Here is an 18,534-nt window from a genome sequence, read left to right on the forward strand (position 1 = left end):
TATCTCGAATGTTATTACAGCAGGTGTTGAGAATTTCTAGCACAGAGTTAATTTTGGAGTCATCAAAGTGACAGCGCTGAGCTTGGGAATCCTTTCAGGCTCATTACCATAGTCTGCTGAATCTATTGGCAAGTCCCCGCATGACTGGGCATACGCTGCACCAGCCCAGCCATCAGATAGAAGCAATGATCAGGGGGTTAACAGATGCTGCTCAGTCTTTGGGGTCACATCCAGACTATTCCCACTATTGGGAGTCTGAGCAGAGTCTGAGCAGAGTCTGAGCAGAGTCTGAGCACAGCAACCATTCACACGCAGTTTGCTGTGAAAACGAGGTAAGCGGCAGCGACAGGCGTCATCCTACAAACAACCCCCCCCCCCCCGACGCGACGCTTAAGGCAGCCCATGAAGCAGTTGTAAATTTCAGTATCTGAGGTCAAAGGTCAAGTGGAGCTTGAAACACACAAGAGAAAGCTGTGACGCGCATGCTGTCCGAAGGGAGCTCTCTTTTTAAATTTTTTTTCTATTCACTGTAATGAGGCATGTGTAATTAACTGGGCTCCGCAAGGAGGAAGTACATAAAAAAAAGGAGGGGGGGAGGGGGTGATACAATGCTACAGCCCACGCTGAGCTGTAAATGCTGCACCAGCATCGGGCGAGTTGAAAAGAAACTTGATACGTGAAAGGGAAATTAGGTCACGCCGCACTTAGCATAAATACAGAGACGAAGGTAAAGGAGTCATAAAACAAAAAAACACAGCTACACAGTCAGCGAAGTCTTTATTGTTTGACGGTGAAACACTTTTATATATGTGGGGTTTTTAACATTGTTTGCATTGCAGATCTTGTTCAGCTGTGTAGCCAGTCGTTCCGTTTGATCAGAAAAATATGTGTCAAAATGGAAGTCAGGCCCGAGCAACACTCGAAAAAAAATATGAACATTAAAGATTTGGCTACTTTGCTCACAAGCAATCATCATTTGCCGGCGTCGTCCATTAAATATGTAAAAGCTGTAAAGAGAATAAGGTTTTAATCTTCAAACGTCAGCTTTAGCGGAGCCAGTCTTTATTAGCCCACCTCTCCTCATCAGGGATATGGATTATATGCTTCACACACTTTACCTGAAATGTTTGTTTGTGATAAAGGGAAGGTCATTAAAACAAATAGGATTTTAGTCATATCAACAAATATATGTGCAGGAGCCAGAATAAAGCGTATTGCAGCCAAACTAAACAAAAGTAAGAGCGTGGACCAGACAAGAGGGTTTCAGTTTTATCTCTGGTAATAAAATGTTGCTGTATCTGGGCATTATTCTGTGAAATGACGCATCAACCTGTGTTTGAATGGAAAAAGCACAAGCCTCAGCGCGGCGGTGAAACCACCTTAACTGTGTGCGAAAACTTATGAAAACCTGTATTTCATTATTGCGACGATCTGTTTCACCGAATTGTGTTTCGCTGTAGACAATTGCTTTAGAACCACCCATAACCCGAGTTCCAGCAATCACACACAGGAGAAGAAAAAGAAGCCCCTGACGGAAATCAATACTATCAGAGATTCACATCCCCGACAATCTTGCGCAAACTAAACGCACAAAAACACCAGCTGTTTTGTTCTCTGTGATCAGACTTCGCCGAATGTTTACTGTAGTTAAATAATTAACACAGTGTGTGGCACTTCAGCACAAATCAGGCGTATTTTCCAAAACAACCTCAATGAAAGAAGCTCGGGAAAATATATTAGCAGCCCAGAACCAGGTTGGGCCTTCGCTGAGCTGATCACATACGAAAACACGCTCCAATTCCTCAAATCTCACATTTCCTTGTGTCTAATGGCTGACGTGCTGTTGCTACGGCCTAATGTCAGACAAACAGCAGTAAATGGCAGCGAACAGTGAACAGACTCAGGCGCTGCGCTCTAATTGCGCTTGTTGGCTGAAAGGGCTCGCGCTTGCGCCGCGCGGGGGCTAATCGCTGCGCGGCCCGCCGCTAAGCGTAGCGCTAGCTGTAATTTGGAGGTTGTGATGCTGTAATGCCGCACGAGCGGAGGCCCGTGGATGGCGCCTGGCACGCGGCCCCGCTAGCGTGGAGCCGCTAGCCAAGTCAGTCGATCTAAATATCGCAGACAGTGCCCTGATCCGGTGGGAGTGTTAGCTAGCTGGGCGTGCAGCGTAGCAGTTAGCCAGTCACTCCTCAGCTATCGAATCAACAGCCATCATAAGATGTCTTTACACAATGCTGCCGTCCAACATTAGCTAAAGGCTCGTAAAGGCCCCGGCCGACGCGTGCCTCATTACCTTGGGACATTGGTCATTTCATTTCAAGGGCCTGATTTTCATTAACTCCTCGGCCCCCCCTGCCCATTAGCAGAATGAAAGCTCGGCTGCAACCATCTGGCTGCCAACTAGACCTCGGGGCTGCTTTATGGCTCCGCCGAGCTTCACTAAAGGGGAAGTTGCGCTATTAGAGTCTTCTCGGAGTCGCGCCAGAGGGAGCGCGGGCGTGATGCGACGAGACTGTCCCGTGCTCGGAGAAAAAACAAAACAGGGGGGATAATTTTAGAAGTGAGACGCTGGCGCCGTGATCGGAGAGAGAGAGAGAGAGAGAGAGAGAGAGGGGCAAAGTCACAGACAACCTGAAAGAAAAGCCAACATGAAAAAGGCAGAAGGCGACGACGTGAATGAGCGAATGAGTCTGTGCTCAGCGACTCCTGGAATCAGCTGTTAATCCCAGGCAGCTGAGTCTCCAGGGCCAGAAGTGCGACGGAGAGCGAGAGATCCGTGCGGCGACTGATGATAACATCAAACATTATGGCTGGATACTGCACATAAAGGAGTCAGAGCCCAGGTGCACGTCCCGCCGCTTCCATTGTACACATTTTATTTTTAGAGCGAGTGGTCTTGTTTTGAAATAGCATCTGCTGACACATACTATTTTCGTGCCTCCACCAAAAGTCTGACTCTGCTTGTCTACCTCTCTCTCTCTCTCTCTCTCTCTCTCTCGTCCCTGTCGCTATTCCTGTCGTCTAATTATTTTTATTTTGTCGCCGCAAACACGCCGCCCGTGCACGCGTCTCCTCCCGGTTCCCTGCTCTTTTACCTGCTCGTGTTTCTCCGCAGGCCGCGAGCTGCTCCTAAATTTTATTGTTCGTGCATCGCTTACACGCAAGTTAGTCACCAGATGAACAACGTGCGGCGAGTGTGGGCACGCTGCAATTATTCCACCGGCTATATTAAGCCTCTTCTGATAGAACAAACCAATATGACCCAGATAACTACACGAGGTGTAACAATAAGAGTGGTAGATAGCATCGCCCCACAGCTTTAGCAGAGTGCATTTCATAACATCTGTCCGGTTATTCTAAATCACTTAATCACATTTGTTACGCTCACAGCTGATGACGAGATCAGCCGTGATCTGCAAATTCTACCCCAGTGGCTCTGAGAGTCTTTGGTGACTTATTGTGATGAACTGCTGCTACAAGAACAATGATGTAGCACTTTATTGATCTTTCAGGAGAAACCATCTTTTCACTTGCTCAGACTCCATTGGGAGGTCAGCGGTCATACAACAACAGCCCTTAGCCCTTGTAGGAGTTTAGTCGTTTGCTCATTCTTCAGTTTGTTAAATTTCTGCCTACACAGAAGACTGGAGCCGTCCTCCTCCTCTGAAGGATGCACCTCATCGTTCAGTACATTCTTCTTCCTCCCTGCTCGAATACTGTAATCACCCTGCTTTACCATCAGTAACCAATCCACCCTACGCACTTCCCTGAAGTTCTTCTTCAGGCACTGGCAGACATACATCAACTGGCAAATAGATACAGCCCTGAGACATAAAGTGGCCTGACTGTATGAAAGAGACACAAAATAAGCGACCTAAGAGACTCAGAGACTCACGGCATGAATATTTCCTGCACCTGAGGAATGCCTCACCTCGGGGCTCACGCACAGGTTGAGCTTTAATAGGAATAGGACTGAAAAGAAATATTTGATCATGTGCAGCCTGGACTCCTGTGAGCAAAAAGACTTTTATTTAGAAAAGTTATTAAGCAATGCAGAATAATTGTGCAAATATCAAATAAAACACGTGACAAATTTATTTTGACTTTTTATAGTAATATGATTTTGTCTGATTAAGCTAGTGTAAACTCTGATCTGATGAATTCTGCTCTATAGAGGCATCATAGTGTCATGTCCATTCAATATTATATTGTATGCTATGTTCTAATATACCTACAATTTATTTTTCCAATCAAGATAATAAAACATGGTCAAATAGTACACTAAATCACTTCCAGCACTAGATGAACACATCAACAAAATTAGTAATGCAAAATTATTCATTGAAATAGAGAAAAAGAGTCAAACATATGCTTTTGAAAAAAATAATCAGGAAGTGTCTAAAGCGAGTATTCCTACAGTAGAGTACAGTACAGTACTCGTACTCAGGCTAAGTTTGAGGAGGCTGTTCCCGGAGCTGACGCTAGGAGCTGTCCGCGGTGCTGAAGCCTCGGCTGCCTTTTTCCCTTCATACGCCGAGAGCTCACACAGCCAGGAATCCGCTCACGGAGCGTCCGAATTAAAGAGGGTCCTCCGCATTTCAGCCGATCGCCCTCGATCGCCTTCACTCCGCGAATTAAAAGGGAAGTGCACCGGGAAGCCGCGCCGCTTTGTTTGCGTTCTGCAGACGCCCCAAAGAAATCTCGCTTTGCTTGTTTTTTTTTTAAGCCCTGGAAGTATTATTTTTTTCCCAACACGGGGACGTGTTGTGTAGCTACGTGAAGAGCGACCTTGACTTTAGTAGACATGTGCGCGAGACAAGACTGTCCGCCGAAGAGCCTCCTCGCGGTTCTGCTCCTCGCCGCCGCCGTGGCCAAAATCCACGGACAAGGTAAGAACTTGGCTCGAACCTACTTCGCGGCGATCGCTCCGTGTTACTTCCTCGCGCGAAACTGCACGAGGCGACGGCGGCGCAATGGCACCGGGTTCACGACTCTCCGATCTACAAGTGTGCACGATGCGTGGCGAGCAGCGGTGCGGGGGCTCTGGTGCGGCTCGGCCGGAGCCTATCCCACAGTTGGTCGGCTCGCGAGCGCGACGCGAGCGCGACGCTCGGCTCGTTTAAAAGTTGCTCGCCACGAACGCCTCATCGTCAATTGTCCGCGCAAAACTACATTCCTAAAATATGAAATCGCAAAAATAAATAAATAAATCGCGTTTCCAATCGGGGCCACGGTGCACGCAGTGTTGGGCTAATTAGAAGTTATGGATCCTCACATTTTGCCACCGGGGTAAAAATGTGTTCAACTGTCAGTTGCGTAAGGCTCCATTGTGGCAACTTCCAGAGCAGCTCTCAGCTGCTGAGACCAGTGTAAACACGGTCACAGACGTTTGGCCGCAGACACACAATGAAAACGGGCCTCTGGGGGAGATAAAACTTAACAAGGCGCACGCATTAAACATCATTATAAATCATATTCTGCCTAATGTGCTCAATTAACCGGCCAGACCTGCCTTCATTTGATGCAACCTGAACTAAACAGGGAGGAAGTGGCTTGTTTGGGCACCGAGGTCTGTGTGACAGACGGTGCTCGGTAATAAGACTCTAATCCTCAGGAATTGCTGAAGATTATTGACCAAGCTGTTTGACACAGCTGAGTGCTTGTGGGAAGTGGCAACGGATCCATGCACAGCGGCTTGTCCTAATTATTTCTCTATTGTGCGACTGCCCTCTCTTCGTCTTTATAACTCCACTTTGTGCGCCTCGGCCGGTCTGCACGGCTTTACTATCATCACCCGTGCTTTTTGTGCTGATCTCCGGTACATCAATTATTTGTTAGGTATCTGGGCTGAGATGAGTCACCTCCAGGGTACTATGTGTAGTTTGCTCACTTGTCTGGCCAATCTGTAATAATTTATATAAACAGCGAGGCGCCTATCTCACAATATGCAGCCAAGAACATAGAACACAGCTCAGATAATTTTATATACTGTAATATAGACGTCTCCTGAGCATCAGACTGAATTAATGCCTCTCAATCTCTTCATTCTCTTCTAAAACCCTATTTTTCCCCCCATGAAACTGAATATTTTCACGAGGAGCAAGTGAGTCCTAAACAGTGCAGCGAACATGGATTCTCATTGCCCGGGCTTATTCACTCATCATGCGTCATCTCATCCCAAGCCGATGTGCAATTCTGGACCAGAGCTGTAAAAAAGAAAAATACTTCACACTATCAACAAAATAACAACAACTGCTGCTGAATATCTGGTGAAGAAAAGGGTGCTGCCTCACTTTAATAGAGAGTTTCATACAGAGTGGTTTGTGGCCTATTTCTAATTTGATATTGTTTAAATATTTAATTATTTAATTGCACACTCCGTTGCCAGTTCCTAGCAGAGCCCAGTAACAGGAGATGTGTGAATTCTTGATTGCTTTTAGAGTCATAGTTGCTCATTTCCCATGAATACACCTGCTCCGCTCGCTCACTGCACGGAACTCCAGGGAGAGGAAAAATGCACAGTGCACTGTTTTGAAGGGAAAGTGAAATTTAACAGCGTCTGTTTGCGAGTTACTCGCCGTCGCTTAGCCAGCGAACGCTCGCGTCTTTCCAAACTTTCCCAGATGGGACGTTTTAATTTTTAATTCCTCCTGATTTCGCTGGTTTCCCATACGAAGGCGTTCTGAGTGAGATCGAGGTCCTAATCCCTCCGTCTGGTACCCAGGAGGGAACACCAGCCTCCATCCATCCCCTGTCGCTGCCACGGCTGCATGGGAGCGTTCGGCTCCCGGACCTGTGAATCCACTCACTTAATCACATTCTTTTGTGATTGCAGCATTAAACTGGATGTTTATGCTGAACTGACGCTTAAGGTTCGACAGTTCATCGATAGTGACTCCAACTATTTCTGTTGCGGTTGATTATTTGAACTGTAGTGAAATGAAGGAAAGCTGCTATTGTGACATTTTAAATACTGACCCACACTGAAAATGCACAACCGAAATACGCAGACAGAAATACTCCACCTCTACGTCTGTTTGATTTCCTTGTTGCTGTGTACGTCACAATCCCTTTTTAATCTTTATCACAAAGTCTCACTCAGCAAGATTCACAAGCAGATATAGACCTTTAACATAAAGTATTTTTCTCTGTCTCATCCAACATTTACATCATATTTCTATTCAACTCCTATAAAAGCAACAAACAAAGCAAAATGTGAGCTGGCAAGAAATAATTACTCACTGATTTAGCAAAAAAAAAGACAAGAAGTAATCAGACGACTGTAAACGAGCCAGTGGTTGTTGCTTTGCAAATCAATTGGTCGAGCTACATTAATAAGACGAGGTTATTTGAGGAGGGAGGGAAAAATCACAGGACCCATAAAATAGTGTCTGTTTAGCCTTTCAGCTGTTTGTTGTAAATTTACAGTAGCTGCATAAAAATGAGGAAACTCAAATGACACAACTTTCATGTACTTGAGTACATTAATATTTAAAATTTTTTTTTCCTTCTTAAGTTCTGTGCAAACTTCATAGTGACTATAATGAAAATAGAGGTTTGTGTGTAGCTCTGTGGGGTATTTTGGTGGACTAATAAAACAAATGAACATTTCATATTATTATTATTCCTATTCAGTTACTGGTGTGGTTCATTAATAGCAGTGAGGCGTGCGTGGCGTGACTTAGCGTGCGTGAGCTTGCCACAGGCCTCTAATTATCTCACAGGGAGAAAGCGACGGAGCTCCTCGTGACCGTTAACCGAGCCAGAAAACCTGAAGGCAACAGTTTGAACTTGTCATGTGAGGCATCATTCAAATTTACACTCCAAGTGAAGAGCACAGTCGCAAACGAGAGTAGGACTCGGGTCGCGTGTGAAGGAGCGCGCGGCGCTTCGCAGCCGCAACGAGGGGGGGAAATATTTTACATTAATAATAACCAACAAATAGAAATTACATTTGTCCAAATGAGCATGACTAATAAAAACCCTGACACACACTGAAAAGCTAATCAAGCGTCCATTGAGTCTGGAAATGCCTCTGTTAACCCTGCTGAGGCTCTTGAAGTTTACACAACCTAATGGCTTTTGGCTGAGCCTATTATCTTTATGCTTCCACATTATCTGGGCCTGTTAACAATGATCTGGGAGTCGCAGCAAGGCTCGCTTTATGTATCCTGACGCTCATTAATTGAGGTTATGGTCATCGTTTGCTTGACAGGACACTAGCGAGGCCACTGGAGGTCGTGAGGACGCGTTACCGGGGGTTTGTACAGGAACACGGGGTGATGATCTGTTGTTGTTGAAATTCTAAAATCTCATTCTGGGTCAATTTATAGACAATATCTGCTAAATCCTTTTATCCACGGCGCCGTATTCCACTTTCGAGATGATAAAGCAGCCATTCAGCCTTCACAGTCAGAGGAAATGTGTCCCACTCTATTTAAGTCTGTGGCCCTTAAATGACAAGACCAACACAGATTTAGAAAAAAAACAAAACATTTTACGTGGGTTTATTCCGCTCAGTTTGAAATCTCTCTGTTTGTCTCCCCAATGTTAGAGGTTGCTGTTTTCCGGTTGTTGGAGGTGTTTTTTTTTCCTCCCACCCGCACCGATCTTGGTGAAATTTTCCCCGGGACCGCGGGGACGAGGCGGCGTGGAGCTGCTTCGGGGCAGATTGCTGCTTTGAGTGGTGCGCGCTGGAAAAATCAGAACATCCGATAATTCCAGGGGAGGTAACAGAAATCACTCAACACCTGTTTGTTGGATTGCCAGTGATTAACTTCATCAAGGGCTATTCAGCATCTGTGTGCTGTCATAATTAGTTTAACTTTCCCAAGGCCTGTCAATGGTAAATGAGAGTCATTATGCCAGAATACCCCTCTTCAAGGCTTGGCGCCTGCTGCCTCAGCCCCTCTCTGTGCCTGTCTCGGTCTCTTTCACTGCCTCCTAGGTGGAGCTCACAGCTTGGCTGAATGCGACTCATTTTCAACTCTTCATGTGCAAATGCCTTTTCTCGCTCCGCGAGAATGTTCTATGCATCCTAATTTGAGTCATTGCCTCATATATTTCCTTCCTCCGAAGTGTCGGGCTTTATTTGTCAAAGGGAAGGCGTACTTTTGCGAGGGATCATTTTGGATTGAATGGTTACTGAACAGCTGGTTTGTTCAGACTAAATCCGATCGGGCTTCCGCTAAATCTACACTTCAATTTTGAAGTTCAGGTGTGAAAGAGAGGAAACAGTTTAGTCTTCCCAAATGCACACACTGTGGTTAATATGCAATATCCTCTGGGTATTAGTCCAGTGCTGTAAACACAGTGAAGAAAGTATTTTTTAACACCTGTGTCTTTGTTTGATTCCTCCCTGTTTTATTTAACCTTTTGCATTTTAGTTCATCCATTGGAAACACAAGCGGGAGTGCGGTTGGAATTTATTAGCGGAGTAATTGGAAATCTTGACGTTGTTGTTTTGGTAACTAACCAATTAAGGTTTCCCATTTGCCAGCATAGCGAACAGACGCTGGCCATTATGCAATTAAGCAACAGAACCTGCACTGAGTGTTCTCCTGAAAGTCTAGATTTTCACTTCTGGAGCCTTTAGCCTCCAATGTTAGACACTGGAACTATTTAACAAACGCAACCAAACACACACGCACAGTGTAGTGAACATTTTAAAATACACTGGGCTCAGCAGGAAGGATAAAATGGCCGCTTCCTGATTGCATTTCTGCTTCTGTCGTCTAATCAGTCTGACAGTTCGGATAGACCTGGAATGGGTTCCTGCGTTTAGATAATTATGTTTCTCTGACAGCTTGTGTTTTGTCTCAACACAATCATCCTTTCCGAGATTCAGATTAACAGGTTTACAATGACATTGTCATCATGCATCATCAGAGGAGGGAGATTTCATCTGGATCGAAACAAGCAACCGGAGCTGCTCCACTTGTGAAATCTCTCCAAAGCCGAGGCCTGGGGGGGGGTGCTCACACTGAACTTATTCAAACCTCTGTAGCAAAACCCTCAATGAAGCCGTGTCCACCACTTTGTCAAGGCTCTGCGTCCGGGCCTTCCTTTCTGCCTGCTCTGCCTCCGGCCTGGCGCCTTATCGATCCCACCAGTCGCCCGCTGAAAGCGGAGTCGGCGCGGCTCAGCCTCCTCCGGGCCGAGCATCCTTTCCGCACCTTTCACGCTCTGCCTGGCCGTGTACGCACCTCTCTAATCAGGACTGGCGTGTTTTGTGGCTGCAGTGGGGATGGCTCTCTGAAACGATTAGGCCCGGGGACAGCTCCAGCTCTCTTCCCCTCTTCTCTATGCCAGATCCCATCTAAAAAGCATTTCATCTATGGCTGTGGAAAGGCTTATGTAGGGTCGCAGAGTGTTGTGTGGAAAGCAGCAGGTAATAGGCTGTGTAATGTGTTTGAGGGAGCAGTTTTTTAGTATTCACTGTTAGTGCTGACCTCTGGCAGCCTGAGCCACCTCCACAGTAATTTCCCCTGAAAAGATGTAATTGAATTCATCAGGATGAGTAAACATATTAAAAGTAGGAGCGAAAGATAACAATGTTGTGGATAGATCAAGGAAGGGGATAGTAGCTCCTTGAGTAATTGAAAATAGTCAAAGACAAACACAAGCGAAGAAAGTGTGCAGGACGCCGGAGAAACTCAATGCATTTATATTTACAGCTCATCTTCTATTCAGTCTGCTGCGATTTCTCATCCTTCTCTCCTTTTTGTCCCGAACGCAGGATTTTAAGCCGAGGTGTCTGATCATGAGATCACTGGCAGTGGCCAAAGATGCCTCACAGACACAGATGTCTCTAGTCCAGATGACACAGACAGAGAAGAGCCTCGCTCTCCGCTCGGAGACATATTGAAGCGGCGTCCCGCGGGACCCTGTGTGTAATTTAGAACTTCTGACATCGACCACCATCTTCAAAGTATCGAACATTGTCAGTGCAGGCAAACTGCCGGGCGCTCGGGCAATTGTGTGTCAGTTAGAGGCGGCCCCTGCCACCGCGTCGCCCCCGGCGACGCAGAGCGGGCTCATCCGTCAGCAAACGGCCTTTAAGCAGAATATTCAGCCATGAGAATGGATTACTCAGCCGAGAGGCAGCTGGAGCTCTGATACAATACGTCACTGATTGCTGGACTGCAGCTTTTAGCGGTGAAAGCTGCACCGCGTGTTTCTGACGTTTTCCTTCCGACGGCGTGTGAAACGGACGGCGAAGAGATGATTAGCGGCCTCGCATTAACCGGAGGAAGAGCGTTGTAAAGGAAACAGCGCCTCCGGAGCCTGCTGCTTTTTGTGTGTTTTTAGCTTGTTAAGGAGAGACCGGCATTAGGAGCTTGTGCTAAATGGTATTTGACCCCATGCTAATGCTAACATGCTAGTGGACTTTTCCTCAGGTGTCATTATGTCATTATATACCATGAGGTTCTTTATGTGCTGCATGCATTTTAATTAGCTGCAGATGTTGATGGCGCCCAAAGGATGCATCACCCCCTGACTGTTCCATTATCAGTTTGTCCATTAGTTTGCTTTATGGCCCAGTGCATAATGATATTTGACCATAAACTCCCCCAGCTGCACTTTGTGTTTGACGCAATTAGCAAATGACAAAAACTAAGGAAATGACCATGACACAAAACTGAACATGAGCAAATCACTGGTGCCAATAGCACCTGATCCCAGAGTCTCACAGAGACTGTTTGAGTCTTGCTAATCTTGTTCCTGGAGTTGCGTGTCACCGTGTTCCTCCTTTAAGGACATGGCCAGAAATAGAGCTTTGCAGCTCGCTGAGTGACATCACAACTCGTTGCGAGCGCGCTGTTGCACCAAAAACAAGCCTTAATTGACTTTTCAATTAACCCGCGGATCAGCTTTTAAATGCGCCTCTGCAGCTCGGGGCCTGTATTCGGCGCGTCTCGGCCCGGCAGTGAACACGCTGGGTTTATTCTGAATTATCAAGGCAAAGCGAGAAGAGGATTCTCGACAGTAGGGGGTGATCCTTGTCAAAGAGTGGACATGGCCTTTTACACATGCAGTGTGTGCACAGCAAGCTGAAGTACTCAAGGAGAGAATGTGTAGGAAGAGGCCAACTGTGTCTGTATTGATAACACGCGATTCTCACGAGGAAACTGTGGAGCGGCGTTAAGATCAATTCCGAGAGCGCGTCCGCTCGGAGGAACGTGTTTTTTAGCGGGTTATGTAAAGCGTGAAAGCACAATTATTTGAGTAGAAACACATGCAAATGCCCGAGTCGGAGGCGGGACTGGGCCCGACTGGCACCGCAGGCGCGCTGAGTGAAGTTCACCTTCACGAGGCCCTGTGAAGTCTCAGAAGGCGCCGCCGCGCAGCGCTGCGATGTGCAGGGTTGCATCCGAGCTCGGTGTTTGTCAGAACACACTGGGGCAAATATAGAAAAATGCTAATTGAGCTGACTTTTATCATTCTACCCGCCTTATTGCTGCGCAGGTTGAACCCTACTGTACAGTGTGCTCTATATGTTCTCAGTCGGGGTGAGATGTTCAAAAAAAAATGTCGAGTCCGAAACATATGATATGAAACCGATGCAGCATTACTCTACTCAGCGCCGGAGAGCTTGACCTCCGCCTGCGTCGCTCTGCTCCAGCGCGCTCCGCTCAGCCCTGCAGACGTGAGTCCTCTAATATCACAAGGCACAAAACAGTTGGGCAGAAATAATTGATTGCCTTTGATTGGCCAGCGTGATCAAATAATCAGAAGGAAATCTCCCGGCTGCTGTCAGGCTATTTAGTAAATGACCTTCTAATGGGCCGGAGCATCGTTTTACAAATGTGCATAATGTTGATGTAGGATGTGGCAGCGGATGCAGGCATGCTGGAGGACGGCCCAACGCCACGTTGTGTAATTGCTTTCTTCTTTATGCACAATTCAATATAAATTATGTAAGTTTATCTGGGATTAGCCCCAAAAAAAAGCCATTAAGCTGCTCAAGTGCATCTTGCAGGCATGACGTTTATGACAAAACCAGACAATACCAACAGGAATTTTTAAAAAAGAAAATAAATAACAATAACAATAATCTCCCTAATTGGCAGATTTTATCTTGTTTTTTAATCTGTGCATGGTAAAATGTAAAACCTACACGTTTTCTTTTGCAGACTGTTACATCATGTTTATGCTGAGCTTTGTGACTCCAGCTTTATATTTGACACTGGTAATAATCGTGTAATATATTTACCAGCCGTTCAGTGAATATGCACACTCGTAGGTCTAAAGGTTCAGCTTTTGTGTCGTGGGTCTCAGGGAAGCGAGGAGGAGAGAATGGGCTTTTGACATCAGCCGTGCCGTGAGTTTAATGCCTGATGGAAACGTCTGCTAACTTAACTGTAGCCATCAATTATTCCTTCTGCAGCTAATAAATTAAAAATGTGTCAACCAAACTTGATGGCATTCGTGTCAAAACCAGTAGATTGTGTCAAATTGCATCACTGGGGGAAAAAAACACAACAACTTTATATTCTAACATATATTATGAAAATTGCATCAGTGAAGAGAGATGCTATAAAATGATGATAGTTCATGCTTCATTTTCAGCCTTCTTAATCGCATAAGCCAATTATCTATTTATTCATGTATCGCGAGTAGATCACAGAAGAGCAAACTGACCCAACTTTGATCCAGCCTGAGCAGACACTCCATCATTTTTTGCATCAGCCTTGCAGTAGATTTACTGCAGCAGGACCAGCCCATAATACGCCGTACCGGGTCCAGAGTGCAGCGAGAGCGCGCTGTAGCTCAATCAATCGCCGCATCCACTGAGGGGGAGAATCTGGAACGAGGAGCAAAGCCAGACGTGGCGGCGGCGGCGGCGCCGACCGTTCGTGGCACATCCTGTTGCAGAACCGGTGATTTTCCTCTCAGTCACCGAAAAGCAGCTTCCTTCCACCCGAACTGGAGGGTGACCCTAATAGTCTGTGTGCTGTCATCAGTAATAGGGAGCTTGAACATTTAAAGAAAATGCCTCCCATTTATTTTTTGTAGTGGACGAGCCGTAAATACACGCGTGGCTCCTTTACTGGCAGGAACAAAAAGCCAGATGTTTTTCAGTTATCAGTCTTTAGAAAGCAGAGAACATTAGCAGGGAAGATCGTGTGTGTGTGTGTGTGTGTGTGTGTGTGTGTGTGTGTGTGTGTGTGTGTGTGTGTGTGTGTGTGTGTGTGTGTGTGTGTGTGTGTGTGTGTGTGTCTGGGGGGGTCTTTTGAACAAGTGTCCAAGCTGCTACCAAACACTCGAGTTTTCAATTGCTGCATTGTACACGAAACGTTCTGCTGCATCCTGCGTTTTTCACGGGGACCCTATGAATTAATCTGAATGTGAACGATGTGAGGACAGCTGTTGAAATAATGACTCCGCTGTGCAACGGGTGCCGGCGTGTTATGGCTGCACGCATTGTATAATGACGGCAGAACCTTTTGGGCGATGGCTGCTCGCTGGCGTTTTTAAATTCAGCTTGAGTTCAGGTCCGTCGGCGTGAATTGGGCGCGAGGCTCCGGGCGGGCGGCCATCGGCCTCCGCCAGTTGGGCCGAGTTGAAAGCGAACGGAGAACCTAAAGCGGAAAAAGAACAACAGGGCGGCAGACGGAGCGCTGGGCGGGCAGTTACGGCCGGACCGCAGGCACGTCTCCCAGGGCGAGGACCCCCGCTGAAAGGTAGCGACAGGAAGAGCACTGGATTTAGAAAATGACTGAAGTTTCAAGTCCAGTGTTTTTATATCCACAACTGTGTCACAGCTGGAGAACAATTTGGCAGAGGGAGAGGGGGGGGGCAGCACTAAGGGCACAGTTACAGACGGAGGGAGAGAAATGAGGGCGAAGTGGTGGATAATCGCCTTGGCTAAGAATAAACATTAGCTGAAGCATTTTGTGGACGCATTAATCCAGAGCGTGTAAATAACAGCCCTGAAAGGGTTAATATTCCTGGCGCGTCATGGCCGCTCGCGGAGGAGGAGGACGCCGGCCGTCCACGTCGCCGACCGCTTCCGCCCGGGGGGGCGACGCGTTCGCGCTCCACGTCCCCGTCGGGTAAACAAATCCAGACGAGGTTTCAGCGAAGCCGCGAGAAACCTCATCACCAAAGAGCAGCACTTGGCTCCAACGCAATTACCTTCTGTAAATGAAGCTCAGTCTGTCTTGTGAGTCGCTCGCCCTCCGTGCGGGCGGTTCGCACATACGCCGTGTCAACACAGCGGCACGGGCCTCCGCGTGGAAGGTGTGAGGCTGTTTACCTTTGTTGCTGTGTGGATTGATGAGGTGGCTGAGGCGGAGGCAGGGGCATGATGTGAATAGTTGGAGTATTACTGTGGAAGGAGGTGTTTCCCCCTCGGAGGCGGCTAACTGAGTTTGACAAAGCTGTTTCTGCAGAGAGGCTGTGGGGACGCTCGCTGGCCGCGCTCCAGGAGCCTCGGCTCTGGGCGCGGATGCACATTTGAGCTAGTGATGAAAGGTAATGCGGGGGGGGGGGCGACGTGGGAACGCCAGCCCCGTGTTTATTTGATGCTTTAACAGCATGGAGAGGGCACTAAGGGAGATAAAGCATGTTGTGGCTTCCAGGAGTGGGGGTCAAGGGTCAAACTCCCCCATTCTTAACCTTCCAGAGTTCTGTCCCTGTATTAACACTGCTTTGCTCTAATACTTATTATTTATTTATTATTTACGTGACCTGTACATTGTGGGACGTTCGTCAAAGTTACTTCAGACCCGAAGGATGGAGTTTGGTTTGATCCACTCCCTCTGTTGGGGAGCTGTCGGTCGGTGGTGATACTTGACGCCCGTTTGGGTGGAACAAAACCGCCCTCGTGACTTTTATAGGGGACAAACCGTCGTGTGCCTGTTACGCAGCTCCGACCGCCGAGGAAATTGGATTAAACGTCTGCTATGATTTCCGAGTCGTTCTGTTCTGCAGCCTTTTGTTTCTCTCTCATTGTCTGCATGCGAAATGTGTGTCTCCGCAGCCCATGCCATTTTGACGGGGTGGGGGGGTGTCTGTGTTAACCTTTTAAACTCTAACAAAGTTAACTGCAGAGGTTTTTTTTCTCACATTTGCCACAGTCAACTGTAAATGAAAGCAGAGATAAGAGAAAGGTTTCAAGCCAACTGGATTTGTCACCCCATAAGCCAATGGGATTTGCGAGCTCACATTTCATTCGGCGGCACAATCCGGTCTGTCCGAACTGATTATGAAGGCAAATACGAGGGCGGATGTGAAGGCACGAGTTCAAACAGATTAGAAAGGTTGAAAAATGTTTTTTATTACTCATTTGCTTTTACACGCCCGCAGATCTGCGGGGATTAGGGAGCGGCCGCGTCGGCGTCGTTATGGACGATCCCGGACCGCGATGCGTTGCCGTGCCGACCACTGCACCGCCACCAGGCCTTTTGTCTTACGCGTCGCCTCGATCGCTCGGTTATAGCTTATTGACCAGGAGTTCCACCGGGGGAGGAAGCACAGAGGTGTCATACTCACCCTTTTCATTGACTCATGAGCCGATCCTCAGAATAGAAGCGTTTTAATAGATCCTCTGGGACCAAAAAAAAAAATCGAGTTGTTTCCATGGTAATAAGAATGAGCATTATTCACTCGCAGACAGTAATCCTACAAAGAAACTTTACTCCAGATAAGGTGAACACAGACAGTGGTTGGGAAGCGCCAGTCTTTTAAATAAGTATGTCTACAAGCCAACAGCAGCAATGTTGACGATAATAATACTGAGACTGTATTGGTTGGATGGAAACGGGTCAACGTAGGGACGCGAGCTCACTTACAGGCAGCGCCGCCATTACGCAAATGGAGGCGCCTCATTGTTTGCTCTTTGTCTCAGGCCGTCTGAGGATTTGGTGAGCTCGAAGACAACCTGCCCCCTGATCTGAAAGCTCAGAATCCGGGAGGAGACAGATCAAAGCCCGTGTCTTCTCTCTAAGACGCTTCTGTTGGAGTCGGGGGGAAGATCGAGCGAAGGGAGAGCAGATAGAGGAGAGAGGCCAGCGTTCGCCTGCGTACCCTGCGTGTAATTAGGGTGGTTTTCTGGTAAACGTGGAGGATGGAAGATGGAAAGACTGAAGAACCCCCCCCCCAATCTCAACCCCCCCCCCCCGTCACACGAACATCATGGCTCCATCAGAAACCACTTGTAGGAGTTCTCCCAGAGCTTGTGCTGTGGTTTCGCCCTCGCTTGCGGGTAGAAGGTAAATCACACGCATTGGCGTTAAGATCAGAATTCAAAGTGCGAGTGGGTTGGACTCCAATCCAGCAGCGTTCCGATAACATTTATTAAAGCGTTTACTGTAGATCCTCGCCGGTTCTTGGCTGGGTTCTGTTAGTGATTAGGCAGAAAGACGTCCTTCTGGCCTTTATTTGAAACACTTCCTGTGAGAGGAGCTTCTTAAATTAATTATGTTTGCCTAATGAATAATTAAACCGGGGGAAAGATAATTTGGTGTTACGCAGCGAGCCAGGCCATTGTGCATGTAGGGGAACTGGTGCTCTGTGTGCCTGGCTGATTTCACATTGGGAGTGTGAAATGAGAATTAGCAAACAATTTGTCTCCCGCTCCATCCGTCACCATGACTAAAACATCACCGCTGATTATGTCTTGACAAGTGTCAATACTCCACGCTCGCTTGTTAAGTGCACCGGCGACGGGTTGTTTATAAGGCTGTATTATTGCGGTTTTTCGAGTTGGAAACTGTTATTGATTCGCGGTTTGAATGGAGAAGATAACGAAGGCTTTTGTGTCAGGTCGACGGCGTCGCCGGCGCCGGAGTCGAGCTCCGATGGCGGCAGACGTAAACAGATGTTAATAGCTTCTTTTGTGCGGAGGTGAAAACACAGAGGATGGAGATTAACGCGCGAGAGAACACTTGGCGCGCGATTATCAAAGTCGCGCGACGTGTCGCGGCAGAATGAAACGCGCCGTGCGAGCGCGTTGTTGCCGGTCACGTGATGACGGAAGCGGCTGCCGCTTCGTATTTATCCATGTGATGGAGTTTGTGGCGACAGAAACGTCAGCTCGCTTCTTGATTAAAAGTTATTTATTGCGCTTTTGTTTTTGTTTTTTTTGAAAGTCGAGCTCAGGCGCGATTAGACTCGGTGAGCGCCATTGTTTGTGTTGAATTCAAATGTGTTGGTGTGTTGTCTCTAATATATACACCTCGCGCAGACACACTGTAACAGGACAAACAACACTGACAGTTTCAATTTTCTTACCCCTGGTGATTTATAGGCTCTGAGTCACTCACCGAGAGGGGGAGGGAGGGGGGAGACAGATAGACAGATAGACACACATACCCTTTGTATCTCCTCGCCTCTTCTCTTCCCACTTTTTGTCCCTCCCCGGTTATAAAGACTTTTCAAGAAATCATTGGCTCAACAGAGAAAGGGCAAATCCTCTTCAGCCAATTTAAATTCTCCTGAGCACATGGTCCCGACGATTCCAAACTAATTAAGAGACATGTCATGAATAAAAACACTTTGATTATGAAAAGAGGTTGCCCTCTGCCT

At 47.2% G+C, this 18,534-nt stretch overlaps 1 protein-coding gene across 4 annotated transcripts in view; it reads left to right on the forward strand.

Annotated features, from left to right (window-relative positions):
* The first annotated feature begins 4,508 nt into the window (after positions 1-4,508).
* Positions 4,509-18,534, forward strand: part of LOC114869133 (seizure protein 6-like) — a 65,800-nt gene continuing 51,774 nt past the window's right edge. For all 4 annotated transcript variants that reach the window (XR_008696665.1, XR_008696666.1, XM_029173036.3 and 1 more), the window contains exon 1: positions 4,509-4,889. Coding sequence is in view for 2 of the 4 variants with exons in the window: in XM_029173036.3 (XP_029028869.1) it covers positions 4,805-4,889 (85 nt within the window). In the remaining 2 variants the exon portion in view is untranslated. The remainder of the gene's footprint in view (positions 4,890-18,534) is intronic.

Source organism: Betta splendens, chromosome 14, assembly GCF_900634795.4.
Source record: "Betta splendens chromosome 14, fBetSpl5.4, whole genome shotgun sequence".
Taxonomy (NCBI): Eukaryota; Metazoa; Chordata; class Actinopteri; order Anabantiformes; family Osphronemidae; genus Betta; species Betta splendens.